Source organism: Rhopilema esculentum, chromosome 6 (genome assembly GCF_057945365.1).
Source record: "Rhopilema esculentum isolate cy_ngs chromosome 6, ASM5794536v1, whole genome shotgun sequence".
Lineage (NCBI taxonomy): Eukaryota > Metazoa > Cnidaria > Scyphozoa > Rhizostomeae > Rhizostomatidae > Rhopilema > Rhopilema esculentum.
This window is the reverse complement of record NC_142820.1, coordinates 11,235,899-11,254,530: the sequence shown is the minus strand read 5'-3', so window position 1 is coordinate 11,254,530 and position 18,632 is coordinate 11,235,899. Positions and strand designations below refer to the sequence as shown.

General features: G+C 34.6%; 1 protein-coding gene across 2 annotated transcripts; it reads left to right on the top strand.

The window, feature by feature from the left end:
• The first annotated feature begins 372 nt into the window (after positions 1-372).
• Positions 373-18,601, top strand: LOC135686888 (motile sperm domain-containing protein 2). 2 transcript variants are annotated; one of them, XM_065203265.2, is made up of 20 exons: positions 373-525; positions 3,073-3,127; positions 3,779-3,897; positions 4,307-4,346; positions 4,562-4,648; positions 4,825-4,910; positions 5,650-5,718; positions 6,369-6,429; positions 6,838-6,876; positions 10,268-10,322; positions 11,428-11,500; positions 12,220-12,287; positions 12,559-12,730; positions 13,171-13,221; positions 13,603-13,664; positions 14,470-14,572; positions 14,977-15,073; positions 15,660-15,786; positions 16,347-16,503; positions 17,228-18,601. In XM_065203265.2, the coding sequence occupies exons 1-20, from the start codon at positions 487-489 to the stop codon at positions 17,378-17,380; spliced, it is 1,713 nt and encodes a 570-aa protein (XP_065059337.2). In that variant the 5' UTR covers positions 373-486; the 3' UTR covers positions 17,381-18,601. The 2 variants fall into 2 exon arrangements, with proteins under 2 accessions (XP_065059337.2, XP_065059336.2); XM_065203264.2 differs by having other exon boundaries at positions 374-525; positions 12,556-12,730.
• The last annotated feature ends 31 nt before the right edge of the window (positions 18,602-18,632 follow it).

Sequence of the window (18,632 nt, the reverse complement as noted above, 5' to 3'; positions counted from 1 at the left end):
AAGGTATATTATTAAATCAGGTACCCAAAAGTTTCAGATCACAAGGAAAATTCTAACCCTTAATTATCGGATAGACCTAAACCCAGGAGTGTAGTGCTAGGGGGCTCACAGGGGGGCTGAACCCCCCTTGTTGATACCAAAAATTGACAATTTTTTACTTTTGCTATTGCTTTTTGCATCATTTGTGCAAGAGACCTCTTGTTATTTTAATGACACTGCCTTGCCCCTGTATATAAATATTTCAAGAAAGTAGATTATTTTTTCATATTCTTTGTGGCAGTGACTAATTGCAAAAATAAACAAACATAAGAATAAGAACGTGATAGAGCAACGCCAAATAATGCAATTCGATTCCTGATCCACGTGAGCAGCCTTGATTACGTCAATACCGAAGTCTAAGTATAGGCACAGGGAACCAACGAATTGATATTACGATGTATCCTGTGATTGTGGAAATGTTGTGAATCGTCAGGAAAATGTCGTAAAATGAAATCTAAAGCGTTACCAGATGCAATGGAATATCAGGTTTATATCTATTTATAACATTCAGTTCTATTACATCATGTTAATTTTGGACTCAGGCTAAATATAAATCATTATCGAGTTATTCTTATTAGTTTTCAGAGAAATAACCTGGGGAGGGCGTACCACCACTCGCAAATTTGTGATTTGATTGAAAATCGTTTGTGAGCCGTTACCAGCATTAATTTATCAGCCATAATATTAATGTATGTTGTCGTGAAATTTTAGGATCTGTAATGTTTACGCTATGTTTTGATCGTTAATTTCAAATGAATGATTTCCCTCTCTGACGGGCCAAATGCACAAGACAGCAGAAATAATTGATTATTGTATTTGCATTTCGCCACGGGGAGGGCAATAATTTCCCTCTTTTTACTGAAATATGATATATAGAGCGTGTTTCCATTGTGTGATAGACAGACTTGCAAGAAAAAATTTAAGGCCCAGCAATCCATACGAATTCTTGACATATGTTATGGGCCTACCCCTGCGAAAACCCAACTATGGTTCATGGCCCAACCATAGTTTGCTATGGTCATACCATGGTTTAGCCGTGATCCTGACAAGTGCTGACCATGGTTAGTGACCATGGTTGAGCAATGAAAAAAGATTTTGCCTGCAATGATTTTAATTTGTTGGTTCTTGGAAAAGAACAAAAAGAAATAGCTAATTAGCTAACTAACGCCAACAAAATAATTTAAACCTACTTTACGATGTCCACACCAAACCTACAAAAACCCTAGATCTTTAATGAAAATTTTGCACAATCTGCAGATGCAAGTACTTCCATGTCATAATTTTATTTTCGTTTGAACTCAACTAGTGTGTTGGAATCTTTAATTTTCCTTTGGACCACAAATGGTGACCTCTGTGCTAAATATTCTCTATCCCGTATGATGTTGTCTTCACTTTTGGCAACCACAAATGATTAATTCACTTCTCATATTGTATGGAATATCTCTCTCAGTATAAGCAACCACAGGTGCTTGGTGCCACAACAAAACAAGAGAAATATTGGATATGCTGTCTGATCCAGTAAACTTGCTTTTCTTTCATTGCATCTCCCCAGTTGTAGCAGAGTTGATGTAAGTGAACTCCTTTTCAAAGCCAAGGATGCCAATCCAGAGGAAATGGCATCACAATTCTTGCAAGATAGACTGATTTTCAACAAAGAAAAACTGATATGCTTTTAGAGTCTTCTGAATCAAGTTGAAAAACGCCTGCTAAAATCAGCTACCATCTTTAAAGGTTGCAGGAGCCTTCCATCAAGTAAGATCACCAGTCAGCAATATTGAAGTTAAAATAGTTTCTCAATTGCCACAGATGTGAAAACCATAAAATGTAAAATCATCATGATTCTCAAATGCTTGATGCATTCATTCAGATTTGCACTCAGTTTCATTTCCAAGGAAAGTGATGTAAGGACTTAAAAGTTAATAAGAGCAGATGGCTTTCTCCTGTTTGCAAAAAGCAAATAATAGCTGGAAAAATGCGAAATGCTTTGTATTCAGGAGAAAAGAAAGACAAAATAAAGATGAACCAACAAAGAAAACAAAGAAATGTTTATCTGTAGATCATGAAATATTTGAAGAAGTTTAAGAATTTGTATATTTTGGAAGAGCATTAACATTTGGAAATTATATGTCAAAATAGATAAATCAGAATGTATCAGCAGGATGGGAATGATTTAGAATGTTTAGGAAGTTTCTGAAAAAGAACCAAAGATACTTCTGTGTTTCAAGAAGATAATAATGAACATCATCATTTTTCAAATCATGATGTACAAGTCTTTCATAAAACACCAGAAAGACAATTGGAAGGCTGTAGCTGGAAGGTGCTTTGGAAAGACAAGATCAAGAACAAAGAACCAGGGAAAGGACAAAAGTCAATGATGCTACTAGAAAGGCAGAAAAAGCAATAGGTCAATGAGCAGGATATATTGCAAGAATAGATTATAAGTGAGGTAGAAAGACAACTGAATTGACCCAAAGGGAGGGTAAAAGAGTAAAAGGAAGACAGAATAGGTGGAGAGGTAAAATAGTTGAAAAAGCAGGAAGAAGCTTGATGTAAAGTGCCCATGATCAGTAATCATGGAAGCATTTTTGGTGATCATCCCTTAGCAGTGGCATGACAGGCTGAATTTATTGAATAATTGAAGAACATGATTGAATGATTCACGCCAATGCAGATGCTGAGCTAAATGTTTCTTTTTTGTGGGTTTTCCTTTACCACAAAAATTAGCCAAAACATTTTTTATGGCAAATAGTTTCACAATATGGCCAGGGAGGAGAAATTTGGCCACCAGAATGACAAACTTGCAACCCTGATTTTAATTGATTAAGGTTAGGGTCTTGTCCCATTAGAATATGTAGCTCATAGTCCAGGGCTATATGCAAGAAAATAAATTTGTTTCATATTCATCAGTTATTTGCAAACATGATCTAGATATGTATAACTGTGAATTTGAAATCAAATTATAGGTAGAAAGAAGGACGGAAAGTTTTTCATAAACTATTCATCTGTTAATTTCTTATTTTTAACAATTTCTAGACAGAAGAGGCCCAGAGGTTGATTGAAGAAGTTAAAAGGAAATTTTTTGATAAAGGTTTGCTTTTCAATTATCTTTTAGGTTTATTTTGGGTTCTGTATTAAAAAGTTGAGTTAAGAAGTTTTTGTATCTTATAATGAGATGGAGGGTTGAAAAGAATAAATTGTTTGTTGTGCATCTTTAATTTTCCTGTCCTACATCAATCCTATAGCTTTTTGATGACAAGCAAACTCTTCTTCTCTGAAATTTCTTTTATGACCTGCCATCCATGTGGCTTTGCCAAAGAGAATTAAGGCTCTTTCACAGACTCTTTGTCGCATTCAATTAAACTTCTTGTCTTATTTGAATTATTTTTTTATTGCTATTTATGGCATAAAGCTAGTAGACATGCCAGAAAAATCTCAGTTTCTGGATGACTGAATTTCTTGGTTTGAAGAGAAGTAATACTTTTATCCTAACCAAGAAATTATATAAATCATACTATGATCATTTGCCATGTGACTGGCAAATGAGTAAAGACAGGCTTTCCAAATACGTGTCTCTCTATGCAGTTTGTACTTTTCCTTTAGCCTTTAAGAGACAGTCAACCATCAAGAAAAATCTATCTAACCATTAGAATACCAACCAGCAAAAACCAAAATACCAGATCTTACACTGTTATGCAACCATCTATTATCTATTTCTAAAAATACATACTACTTTTTCAAGGGACACTTCTCAATCAGTTTGATGAAAGAGATATTGAGCGAATAAATAATGATGATTTGTATGTGTGGCTGTTTATTAAGCACAAGCAAAAGGATGTTGACAAAGCCATTGACATGATTGTAAGTAAAAGCTTCATTTACAGTTTACACAACAAGGTAATTTTGGCGCCCAAAAGGATACCTTGCTGAGATATCATGACCTGTTATATAGCTTGGGTTAAGCCACATAGATTCAATGAAAATGGTTAGTTGCATATTTGATTGTATGTTGGGGTGGGAGTGACTTTTTGGTGTGTGGCACAATCAGAAGAGATTGTAGAAGAACAATGCTCAGCCTCCCCCCTAACCTAGATGTCTTATTGCTAGTATTCCTTGCTCCCATGTTTCTTTTTGATAATTGCTCTTTTGATTACCATATGCCTCCTACCATTTGGTAATTTACTCTAAATGATATAGTTGTTTATGTTCATGTAATGGCTCAAAATCAGGCACCTTAATAATTACAGCGTTTTTCAATTTTTATATTTAGGTTGATTGTCTTCGATGGAGGGAATCGTTTGGAATAAATGGTAAGTTAACCTATATATGTATAAATTTTGACTCACTTTGAAAGATTATAATATTTGATAAATTTCTTGACAGTTGAGGTATTTTTCATGTGCACAGCTAAACATATGAATGTGCTATTAATCTAGCCCTTTTGTTTTTGTTTCTTTTTGAAGGACAATGCATTTCTATAGACCTATGCTTGCTTCATTGTTTTAACATATCAATATTCTTGTAGACTTGCTGGAAAGAAATATTGATAGAAGACTGTTCGAGATTGGTTTTTTGTATGTCCACAATTTTGACAAGAATGGACACCCACTTGGTAGGTACAATCTATTAAATTGAAAGATATTTTGTTTAGTTATGTGCAAGAAGCTCTATGTTTTAAAGTTTATAATTTACTTTGATTTTTAAATTTGATAATAAAATCAAAATAATGAATCTTGGCTCCCAAATAAATGAATGTTGGAAGTTGATGAAATTATTATTGCCTTCCAGTTCTTTTTCATACAAGACTTTATCGTAAAGATGCCCACAACCCAAAGGAAGTTAAAAAGCTTGTAGCCTTTGGCCTCGAGAAACTGGTGAGCTTCAAGAATTTTGTAAATGTACCATGCATAATTATGTTAAAAGTTTTTTCTGGATGCTTTTCCAATTTGCATTGATTATTTTTATATCTTTTATGTCAATTCCCTTTTTTGACCTGCACATAGATTTTCATTCACCTTTTTGCTGTTATCTTGTGCCAAGGTAAATGCTTTCTTTTGGCTCTTTTATCCAAACATGTATTTCTGTAGTACACAAAATTTACTTTATTCTAAAATTATGCCAAACACTGGTTTGTGTCCTTTCCTGATTTTTCATCCCTAGATATCCTCTCAAATCGATTGTGTTTGTATGTTTGAACTGTACCTAAGAAGCACTTGCATTTGCCAAAGAACGGGGAATGCTGGCCTCTTACTTTGTGAAAGCATGGGTCTGGGGATTTGTGGTAAAAGTGCAAAGAAATTATTGAGGGTTGGGGTAGGCTGATACAATGTCAGCTTGGCAACATTAAACCATAATTTTTTGCAATTTTACCAAGAAGATGTTTGATTCAAATATATGTGTAAGAAGGCTGCACCCTTTTCCTTGAGTACACAGGGCAAAGTTTTGCAAAATTTTCCCCTGAATAGGTGCTGTGTGTCCCCTTCATACTACTCCCTAGAAGTTAAGTACACTACAGATAAGAGCCAACAATCTTTTCTCATCTACCGCACAGGAGAAATACCTTGCCAATGAAACCTCATGAATAACATCACTGCTATTTGCCATTACTTTTAGTCTAGAGAACATCCTGGTGGAAAGGTGACTTTAATCTTTGATATGCAGGATTCAAGTTTGGCAAACATGGTATGATGATTATATGAAATTAATGAACATATGCAATAAATATGAAATGATGGATATATATTGTGTAAATACAAATGATGTAATACACTATATATATATGTACTGTATATAAATAAAATAATATATATGAGAGGTTAGTAATGCATATTATGAATATATATGAATGAAATAAATTGTGTGATGAATGTATGAAATTTATTATTATATGATGAATATATGAAATATATGAATATGTGATGAATATATGAATAATGTATGCAATCATTCAATCAATTAGTCAGTCAGTCAATGAAGGTATTGCTTGCCATTTGCTAGTATCTATCAGAATTATAATTCTATTATAAACTTGCTTCAGTATTAAGATTAGTGTCAATTTTCACTGTATTTGTATAAGATATGCTCCACCCATGTATTTAGATAAGAGATGCAATAAATGAAGTACTTCTTGCTAGATAGGTCAGAGTTACAAAGCACATGTGCTGCCAAACCTCATATGGGTACCATCAGATTCCATTCTGGTCTTCACGACAAACTTAGTCACATTACTTATCAAAATCTTATGTTGAATGATAAAGTCAGTGTCATTTGTAGTCTTTTCTTTGCTACCTGTATAAGCTGTTGAAAATGAATTTTGGTCTGTTTTGTTTTAGGACATGGACTTGATTAAATTCTTGATTACAAATTTCCAAGTGTATTATCCATGTATGCTGGGTATGTTGTAGCAAGTATTTAATTAAAAAGCCATTTAGAACTGCAAGTTAATGCACAAGGCAACCTTCAGCTAGAAGTACCAATGGCTTTACTTGCGATAGTGGATAATTAGAGCTAAAATATATCCTAGTGATGTAAAAGCTCAAGCTCCTTGGTTCATCTCTTTGTGTTATTTTGGTTTTTAATTTTGAGAGAATTTTGAAAGAAAGGGTTTTTGTGTTTCTGACCATTGGCTATTGAAAATAAATTTAAAATTTAAGTCAAAGCTTGCGTTAATTGCTCTCAAATTATAATTTTTGATGATGGAGAGATGTTTTTCAGTTGTGAAATCTTTTTATATATTCTGTGGCCTAATATTTGCTTTTTTGGCTGTTAAATCTTGACTTATTTCTGTCTCGTTTTCTTTAGAATATTTAATCGTTTTGGAAATGCCTTGGATATTGTCAGGTATGTATACTTGCACAAAAATTTCATTTTTTTATCTTAAAGCTATCCAGAAAAAGTTTCTTTTAGCGTCAATTGAGTGTCAATTATCACCGGAAATTTCTTTTGTGGCAGAAATCCTTGTCATCCTTTCGTATTCCTAAACTTTTGAAGGCTGTTGTTACGTAAGTGTGAACTTTTCTAAATTATTTCTATATTGGTTTATGTTTTATTCGAGTACTGTTGATCTTGACGTTACCGACCTGAATGAAGTTGCATAGTTTCTTAACTACAAATTTGTAACTCAAGGAATCAACCTAGAAAGAAATTTTACAGAATCTTTGTATAAAATGTCTTTTTCATAATACATATGAACCCTTCTACTCCAAAATAAATGAAATGTTGAAAAGGCTAAACCAGGTTTTTTGGTATTTGAGTAAAAAAGATTTTGAACAGTTTTTTGGCGTAACTTGAAAATGCATAACTTGAAAATTGCTTTGAAAAAAACAAACATTTGACAACATATTAACTAAAAGCTTTTTTGTCTGACACTCCTCAGAGCATAAAACGTCAGAATAAGGGTCCGAAAGAACACGATGAAAAATATATACCCAGTTGTGGATCGAAATAGGCCAACCAGAAAAACGCAAGCACAAGACCGGTATAGTTGACCAATCAGTGCCTAAAGAAAAATTACCACTGGAGTCCAACAGAGAAAACGAACTCCTTCTGTCTACACAATGGCGGCTTTTTCGTTTGTATGTAGATCGATTCCAAAACTGCTAGATGAAAGGACGACCGGGCTCTGCCAATTATCCGAAACATTTTGTCATTATAGAGTTTTGCACAATCTGGGTTGTCTAAAAGATGTTGACCGATGACAGAATCACTTGTTTTAACATTGTTTTTAGACCTACAAGATCGAGGAGGCTGTTCTCTTTGAGGGGCAGTTTTGTTTCTTATAGTTGGAAGGAACATGTTGTTTTATCCTATCCCCCAATCTCTTGGTTGTGCGTCCTACGTAGCCAGAATCACACTGGCACGTAAATTCATAAATAACGGAACTTTTTTGGTTGGTAGGAACGCAATCCTTTTGAATGGATGGAAGGGCTTTCCTAGTGATGTAAACAATACGAGGATTGACAGCAAAGAAACATTTTGTTATGGCTCGCCTAATCTGACTCTCGAATCGCAAGGAAGTGTTACCAATCCATGGTAGTTTCAAATAAACTGGGCAGTTTTACGGACCAAACTTTTGAACAGCCGAAAAACTTGCGATCTTCTCCTTAGTATAAGATAAAATGACGTCTTCTGGATAGCCGTTGTCCAGAAAGATCGTTTTAAGTTTTTCCAGCTCAGCGTGTAGTTTAGATTTCGAGCAGATCATAAGTGCCCTAGGTACTAAAGTTTTGACAAGGTTGACTTTGCGTTGTTTTGGGCAATATAAATTCCAGCGTATGTACTGACCGGTAAAAGTGGGCTTGCGATATACACTGGTAACACTGGTAAGAAATCCAGCGTTAGACTTTTCGACCAAAACATCTAAAAATGGCAAGGAATCATTTTCTTCCTTTTCAAACGTAAACTGGAGGGCTGAGTGTAGGCTATTAAGGCGTTTTAGAAAGATATCACACTCATCCTCTGTTTTGAAAATGGTATATGTGTCATCCACATACCGAAAATAGACACCTGGCTTTTGGTCGTAGTCGAACAAACGCTCTTCGTGAAAGCCAACAAAGATATTGGCCAAGGCAGGTCCCAGAGGGCTACCAATAACGACACCATCCTTTTGTTGGTACATTTCATTGTTAAAACTGAATTCAACTGAACGTGTTGCAGTTTCCATCAGTTCAATGAATACTTCCTCTGGGAATGGTGGGCTATTAAGCTCGCTCCGGTACAAAGCGTCGGCACATATTTTGATGGTCTCACTCAAAGGGACATTTGCGAAAAGACTACTAATGTCGAAAGAACACATGAAAGATGTTTCGTTTTTGATGTTCAAGATTTGCATGAACTCAGCGAACGTAAAAGAATCCTTGATGCAATGTTAAAAAAGATTTTAATAGCTTTCATAATTCATGCAAAATTTGTTTGTATCATGCCTTGATACATCATGTAAACAGAGCAATAAATATTTCAGAAGAGCCCCGTCGGTTTTAAAGAAATTATTAAGGTACCATGTGCATTTTGAAAGATGCTGTCACTTTGAACATACAAGCATTTGCTTTTTATTCAAATAAATATGCAAGACAAAAGTCAGCTTCCTGTAATATATTCGGATGCTGTTTATTTTAAAATTGTAGCCCGGCATTTATTGTGGTCTTCCATATGGTTAGTTCCACAATTTTATGTAATGAGAAAACAATCTGCAGACAAACACATTTGCTTGTTTCATAAATTGCTTTGATCGTAACAGGAATGTGATCTTTTCTTAGTTTTGACGTCTTTTACCAATTTATTTATTCTGGCATACCTTCCATATCATTTTACACATCAGAATTACTTTTTATTTTTTCCTTTTATTTATCTATGCCATCATCATCAGAAAACTTTCATTGCACATTAAAAGCTGGTTGATGTGAGATGTTAGGTAGACTCAGTAGATAGCATCGCGGACTATAGACCTAAGGGTCTCTACGGTTCCAAGAGTTATGACTTAGGTTCTCTAAGAGTGAAGGGAGTTACTAGCTGTATTTCATGGTTTAGGTATTATGAGAAATTTCACATTGAGAGGAAGGACCAGGACACTGCTTTTCAGTGTCCTACAACCTACCTTTGGGAGCTAAGAAGTAACACATTGAATTGAAAACAAAATGTGCCAGTATTCAGAATGCCTGATACTAGAAAGCTGTAAGCATGTTAGAAATTTCTCCGCTGTATAGCATGACATCGCTTGTTTGAAAAGAAGCTGAGTTAAATGAACAGTCAGACCACTTTGCTACAAGTTTTTATCTTGAAAGCACCCGTTTTATTGTCAATTGTCTGTAAGTCTTTTTATTATTCTATTATTAACAAGAGCAAGGATTAAGTCGACAGTTGAAAGGTTATAATTACAAGATACCCTAGGCAGTTATTCAACGTTGGAGGCTCATTCAAAAAAGAAGCTAAATTGAACTATTGTAAAGGGAATTTGGCACCTACCAAACTGGTGGATTTTCTATTGTCTGTTAAAATGAAGACAAACAATGTTGTTGAAAATTTCTCTCCTACCCGTAATTCGTCTTTCCTTGGCAACAGGAACCTGTTGGCTCTCTTTGTCGAAACATCTTATTGTCTTGATAATGTCTGGCAAGTCATGTAGTTCTCAGAAAATGTTCTTTTTTAATAGCTCATAAAAGATTCTTTAACACCTCAGATATGTCATATTTAACGTTATAATATTGGCTTTCATTTCGAACATACCGATTTTTAGCTGCTTGGAAAATCGTGAAGACATGGTTGAGCACTGAAGGGATTTCAAAAATAAAGTAAGTTTCAAAGAATTCTTTGTTGTTTTCATTTGGAGGAGACGCCATTCAGAAGCTCTTTTGCTTTCAAATGATATTTATGCAGCACTTTCCCCCAAATTTTTGCCGTAATTTCATGCGGTGCGTTAAAATGGGAGTGTTGCTCGTAGTATTTTTAGAACAGAAAGTAAATTGCGACAAAAACGCATAGATGAAATTATTCTCCTGTACTTCACGTAGGCAATGCTAGCAATATTATGGTTTGTTATTTACTTGCAAAGGATTTCTGAAAATCTAATGGAATCTGTCTATAGATGAGATTTTGACAGTCGCAGGAATAGGTTTATGTGAAATGCATCACGCTTTATTGCATATTTCAAAATCTAATGAGTTGTTACAATCGTAACCATGAATCATTTGCTAAGAAAAAGGCCGAGGCATCGGTTGGTTTGCAGAATGCAACAATTTGCGCAACATTATGTTGGTATTGGCGATTTTCACGTGATGAGATTGGGTTGGTGGCGAGCAAAGTTAAAATGAACCATATTGCTTCAATATCAATAGCCCTGATACGAGATAAAATCTTATTGTTCTTCTTTTTGAGATTTTAACTTTAATATCAAGAATTGTAAAAAAATAATGGTAATAATTAGTTCGTGTCTGAGGGTAGCGTGAATGAGGAAACAGAAAAACATTTTAGGATGTGAATAATCGTTTGTTGTCAACAGGCTTTTTACCATTGGAAAAACTTTACAGTGAAAGGCCAGAAGCACTTGGTGATAAATTCTGTTTCGAAATAGCAGAACTCAGCCGTCTCTTATGGCTTTTAAGGCTGATTTTAACCGTTTCCTAGCTCTTCTAGTGACCACAACGTCCAAATTGTGTTGACTACGTTCAAGAATGTATCTAAATTTCTGAAAGTTTTATAGTCTACGAAGATTCGTGAAAACGTATCAAGACGTGTCTTGTGTTATAAAGATTGCTCGCAGAATCTACATTGTGGAATGACAAGGACCGGCCTATCTAGACCCCTTGTATACAGAAGTCAGTCCAGCCCCCAAAACTAGACTCTCTTGCTAACTTAGTCATGTAATATTTGGTTTTATTCTTTCGCTTTTCGTTTCAGATTTGTAAACAAAACAGAAATAGTTGCACAATACGTGGATGCAGACCAGCTGTTAATAGGGATGGGTGGAACTGTAAGGAATTTTGTCACCCCTATTCTAAATTATGTATTGATAAATTAATATTCGCTTGCAAAAGGCTTGTTCAACCCGTGGCTTCGGCCTACCTTGCGGAGTTTCATGTTTAAAAATTCCACTAAATACAATGCATGACAACAGCAGTAAAGTCAATCCAAGAACTAATTCACTATTACGACGTCAATACAGAAGAATTCAAAATAAGTAACAAAATATATGATATCACAAGAATAAAGTAACCTTAAACTTAAAAAACAACCCTTGTGAGCTCTGGGTAAGTTCAATGTTCTGTCATATGACTTTTACCGCAAATCATAAAGAGAATCCTATTGGTCAAAGAAAGCTTGCCAAAAGAATTACTTATAGTTAGCAATAAAAGGATTTTGGTAAAGAATACTTTACTGAAAATTATGCTTTTGTCACTCAATAATTAGCGAAAATTACTACAACGTAATATCTGCAGACTTGTTTAGTACGGAAATAAATGAAAATGTAAGCAAAATTCGTTTAGGGCAGCTGTATAAAGACACTTAAAACAGTTCAGGGGAACCTATATATAGGGAAATCTGCAAATATACAAAATATTTAGGTATCGTTTTTAATCGTGCACCCATCAATCAATCGGATCGAAAATTTGGTTGTGAGAGTTTGTAGCTTTTTGCACAAGTGTAAGAATATTAAACTGAGATCAATTGTATATTTGATATTTCTTTTAGGACGACTTTAAATACCAGTATCCACCTCAATTGGCAAATGGAAAGAAAGATACAAAAAGCAAGCCAAGGTTAGTTAACACTTGAGTTCACCATGACAAAATCTCTTGTCATCACCTCAGAATCATGTAATTTATAAATGTAAAAAGAGGCTTCTGATGAAAAGGAGATTGTATCACTGTTTTAATAAAAATTCACAGTCAGCATCTCCAAAGGCAAAAGCCTTGTTTTAAATGTTTTTTTAGTAAAATAGTTATTTGAGACAGCTCCACATAATATTCAGGGCTTCCTTCCAGAAGATTCATGTCTGTGTTAATTCTTTGCTCAAACTATTTATAGCAGCAATGCCCCGATTGAAAACAATCAAGATTTGGAATTCAGCAGCATATCAGTGTCAATGAGCACAGACATACATGGTAAACCAGTGAATTCATCAGATGCGTTTGAGTTGCTGACAAAAACTGGTGACGATTCCTCATCAGAACTTCTATTGTCAGACAGCATGAGATACCGGGTAAGCCTCTGAAGTTATCTTCGAGGTTATCATCTGTAGTTATTCGGCTCAGAAAGGTCGAGTTTAATCTAAGTTATATGTTTTTAAGATAAAGTTTTTGTGTTTGAAAGTGTATGCATATTGATAACCGAGATGTATCCAGGCTAGCCTCAAACACCGTGTAAACGTGTCAAAAGAACAATTGCCTGATGATTTGCTCTGCTTATATGGCATCGATCACTCTATCACAGATAAGCAGATCGCTAATCTTTATAAACATTACAATAAAGGTTTGTAGAAATCGTCTTTATTGAAACATGTAGCTATAGACTATCGTGAAGTGTCTGTTACGTAGCACTTTCTATGCATGTTGTAGCCACCTCGAATATCGCAAAATCTCGTATTTGCTTTATATTTAAACCCAAGACTGGATTTTTATTTTTATTTCGGTGTTTTTTCAGGGCAAAAATGAAGACATAACTAAATCAACACAACAGAAGCATAATAGAAGGGTAAGTTTAAATCTGTTAAACATAAAGGCTGTAGTTAAAAATCTTACTAAATGCTCCATGTTCAGTTGAGGGTCTGGATTTCTTCTCTAAGTATAGTAGCCTATTTAATTTGGATCTGCCAATTATCTTTGTCATCATCACCAGTCCGCTAACAAAATCAATGTTTTTCACTCAGTCAAAAATCGAATTACTGTTGCCGTGAACCTACATGAGTATACATTTCTTTTGAAAGATCTTTCTTTCTACAAACATTGCCCGGGGTTTAAGAACCTTTCGTGTTGGCTTTTAGATCCATTTAGCAAAATATACATCATTGGTCTTATCTGAAACCTAGTTGCTAAATGTTTTGACTCTCATCCTGTTACAAAAACACTTTTCTAGAGAGACGAAACTTCTAAAAAGAAAAGCCGTTTTGAGTTCATAGGCCCATTGATTACCATATGGTAAGTGGCTGCTTTTGCATGATTTTTGATTGACATATGCTAATGATTGACCAGAATTTGCAGGGTAGAGACCTTACTTCTCTTTCCACTTTTTCGATAGCTTCAGTAGCTCTAGATTTTCCTCATTAGATGTTTCATTGGATTTTTGTTTGACCTGGAAGGAAAGTAATGGGTTCAATTATAAATTAATGAGATTTAAAATCCCCTAATGGAAAGTCCATTGAGAGCATCTCCTATCTTTGCAACTTTACGAGACTTGCATAAATATACTAGATTGCGTACGGTACAATATAACAGAAAGTAACTATGAATGTAAAAAATTGTACCAGGAATAGATATGAATAAGGTTTTGAGCACAGCCCGTTATCAAGTGAACGTGAAGTGTCTCGATAACGGGCTATGCTCGAAACGTCGTTATTCAATAATATCTTATTCATTCCTGTTACCATTTATTTACATTCATAGTTATTTGCCAAACTTACAGCTGCAAGCAACAACAATGGGGCTTGGCACTTCTATTTTCACTCGTTTTTGATGATCATACGAAAAATATCAAGCAGAGTGTATCTAAGGATAGAACTGTATTCCCATCTTTATATCTCTAAATACGTTTACCTCGATTGAATGCAATTTTTATGGATTTAAATCAAACTTAAACTGCTATTCATTTGATGCACCTTTCATTTTCACGCTCAATATTTTTTCTTGTATTCATATTTGCTTTTTCCTCATCTAAAACCTACTTATAGCAGTTCTTAAATTCTTTATTATTCTTCATAATGAAAAAGTTTCTGCCTATACACAGCCCTGCTGATGAAATTGTATTTTGTGGAGCAGCTAGTACTTCCGGGGAGCTACTGAGCATACTTACCATCACCAATACCATTTCAACAAATGTTGCGTATAAGGTATGTTACCGCACAACCCTACAACATTAAAAGATCTGTTATTGCTATACCCCTGCCATTCACCCTGATTAACATTTTGTTTCGAACCTTTGGTAGATTTTTTGTATATAAGCCAAGTAAAAGATGTAGTGGATGAATTTAACCAAAGCTAAACAGGGCCATAAGCACATGTTCATTAACAATTTCTTTTCACAAGAATTTGTATGTTTTTTGTATACATTCAGTGGCATTGATTTTCACCTTAGCTTCTTATTTTTATTCAATCTTGTGAAATATGTTGTTTTATCTGAAAATTAAGATTTTAAATAATCAAATCTAATCTGCGAGTAAATAAAGCAGAACAGCCTTAGGTAAAATCTTCGAGATCGTCCAATATGATTTAATAAAATCTTACTTTTCCCCAGGTTAAGACGACATCCCCAGAAAACTACAGAGTGCGCCCAAGCTCTGGTCTAGTGCCACCTGAAAATAGTGTGGAAATCAACATCTTTTTGCAACCAGGTGCGTTCGTGAACATCTGAGATGCCAACGGGCACATATGAATTTTTTGAGTTATGGTGGGACGTTCTCAACAATTTTGACCAAATTTGGGCGAGAATACACCAAATCAACAAAAAAGCAAGGCTGAGACATCTCGCATTTGCAGGAGTCAGAAACGAGGCTTTTCAATTTCGTTTTGGATCTACCCTTTTAATTCTTTAGGGGTGTGGGGGTATATAAATAGCCAGAGTAACCAAATTAAATTTGATTGGGTCGTGTGTCAACATTTGCTTGAGAGTATGCCTCTAAACTTATGATGACGTAAATTTTTGGACAGTCAAAGTCGTTTTTTCATTTTGGTGTCTTTGAATCTGCTACATTAAAGCAATTGATTTCGACTTGTGAGACATAATCTCTCTCACTTGACCTATTCAACGTTATAAATGGTAAGAATCACAAACGTGGCTGAACATTCTCATTCTTAGCTTGTTTCTTGGTTTGTATTAGAAAGAAATATCTAAAATATGATAAAAATGCATATCTCTGCTTGTTGTTTGAGTAAATTTTCATAATCTTACAAATGAACTTTATTCTCGTCTACTTTCAGGCCACACTGAAAATGTTAATCGTGATAAGTTCCTCATTTTATCGGCACTTGTGCCCGAGAAAGAAAAGTCAGCAGATATTGGCGCAATTTGGAAACAAATACCAAAATCAAGTGTTTTAGAACACAGGTACTGTAGATAATATTTCCAAGTACTGTACAAATCGCAGCTAAGTTGCTAGGACATCAACAAGTTATTAACGAGATAAAAATTTTACATTTTTGGACCCAAACAAGTTATGAATGAGATAATATTCGATATCATCATTAGGTGAGGCAGAATTTATTTTCTCGTAGAAAATTTGGGTGAAATTTGTGATTTGAAAGTCTAGGCTGAACATGTTAATCTGTGAACTCAACTTATGTGAATTGTATATAACTAACTTCCTGGCTGTAATGACAACTTGCCGGAAACTATCAAAAATAATGTATTGTCTCCTACCATGAAATGGCTTGTAGATTGTACTGTTGTCGAAAAAATGCGAGAATTGAATTTTATGGAAATGAAGGAAAGGCTAGGGTAGCTGGCTGCTCGACGGACTCAAATGGAATTCTTGCGGCAATTAGTCGATAAAAATGTAGAAGATAAAGAACACTGCAACGCGCCGAGAACAAACAACTAGCAGCAGTGTTCTGAATGAATTCTAAATAAATGACGTCATATACTGATTTAAAGCCATTTTTACGCAGATTGCGATGCAGGTTCGAGGTCACCTCCATGCCGGCACCATACACTGACACTCACGATTCAGGACCAAAATCACCAAAACATGATGCAAAAATTGATCCACTTGAAAGTCTGAGAAAAATTCTAGAAGAAAAAATCATAGAAGATTTACAGGCAAAGGTAGAGGCACACTATTTATACTAACTTCCCTTTACACCGTGTCGATATTGGTATTTGCTATTTTTTTCTTTAAGGACATAATCAACGTTGTTGAAAGTCTGTCAATTGCATGACCCTTGCGACATTATAGTGAGAAACGTTTTATGATACCAAGCCAATTGTTCAGCAGAAAATTTTAGGATTAAATATTGCATACGTTCAACAGTCAGGCCCGTCAGAACCGGGGGCGGGGGGGGGGTGCTGGAGCAATAATTGTCAAACTGTAATATGTTTCCTTTATAGCAGTGTACTGAATAAGAAGAAATAAAATGGGCAGTCCCCCCCCCCCCCCCCCCCCCCCCACCAATATGAATTTCGTTCTGACGGCACTGCAACAGTGATGTTAGCAATTTCTAATTAGACATATAGCATTTGACAGCAGTTAGCCAGTTTGCAAGATAACTATTGAACATCGAAATAAAATGACAGTTACGTAAGAATTAGTAGGAACTTGGAATTTTTTTCTAACGCCTATTTACTGAAGCTTGCCCCCCCCCCCCCTGATTGTTCATGAATCTCTGTTTTTCATGCATAATACGCATTAGAAAATCACTTCGCTTTGTATCCGAATATTTGTCGTTGTACCCGCTCATTACTTTATTTAAGCAATTTTATCTTTACGTACTTGCTTGATCTTGGCTTAATATTGCTTCATCCTCACTGCTCTTGTTTTTCTTCCTGCCAGGTTAACGATTCGCATTCAAGGATAGTTACTTTGGAAAGAAACATTCGAATTATCCTTTGTTTACTTTGTATTATAGTGGCATTTGCATTAACCTATGCTGTATTATCACCGATTTTGAAAACTTATACTTCCAAGTTTGATCGATTGTTATAGTAATGTAACCTAGCCTTTCAAAATTGGAGGGTTTTCACGTGATATATTTGTAATGCCGATACGAAGAGCTATCCAACTTATCATTAGATATTTTGTACGCAGTTTTTCTAATCCCTAAATGCATGCTAACAGTCTAACTACCGAAGTTGCTGTCGAAATTTTTTTGTTGAAATTGCGCGAAGCTGAACATCTTTATAACTATATACACAAAGCTGCAGTGAAGAAATTTTGAAATATTCAATTGCCCGGTTTTCACTGTTGTTTTAATATATTTCATCCTTGTATTTTCTTGTTATCTGAATTCGTTTTCAAACTAGATCTGGTCAAAAGGCATAAGCCTTCAATTTGTTTGCGATATTTGTGTTGATTGTAGATTCTCAATTTAAAACTTCTCAGTTATTCAAAGCTCTACCTAAGCAGAATTTGTTCCAAATTTATGTAGATGCCTGTATGTTTATAAATCTCATCAAAATGTAACTTAGAACGTATATGCAATCTTTTATCCACATCATTCGTTTTTATTGCAACCATGACAATTTTTATTAGCTTATTTTTACTTTGCTACTTAGATATATGATTCCTTGTATCAAAAACTAACCCAAAGAGATTGATAGCCTTTAAAGGCTCCTGCTTAGCGGTAGCTGACTTTTTACGCGTCAAGAAATTGTATTTTCATGCAGTACGACCAAAGATACTGGAATATCTTTGGCACGATATTAGGCCGGTTTTGAAATTATAATAGCAAAGCTTGCCAGTTGCGCAGAAGATTTTAATTGGCATGACTTCGACAGATTCAGTTTTAATAGCCAACAAGCATATCACTATTAATCAAAATGAACTTGTTTGCCCCTGATCAGAAATTTTCGCTTTTTCTTTAGTTTTCTCCAATAATAGATTGTCGGTAATCAGAAAAAGTATTTAATTTTCTGAAATCTTTGATGTAGCAACTAAACACAGAAATTATTAATGTTTTCACATATCTGAAGTTCGGTTTGACATAATACCAATGTTTTCTACTGTAAGGCAACATAGGTTTACTGTATTTTGTCTCGTTAAATTTTTTCGGTTACTCAATTATATTATATCTTATACTGCTAAGATATTATTTTATTAATGTATATTTTATTTAGTAGTTGATTTGAAGTTCAATGAATGTTTTAAGTTATTTTCATCATGGGAGATTTTCGTCGTATTTTTATAATAATATACAATATAACAATAGATTAATAGTCTTTTTTATACTTTTACTTCT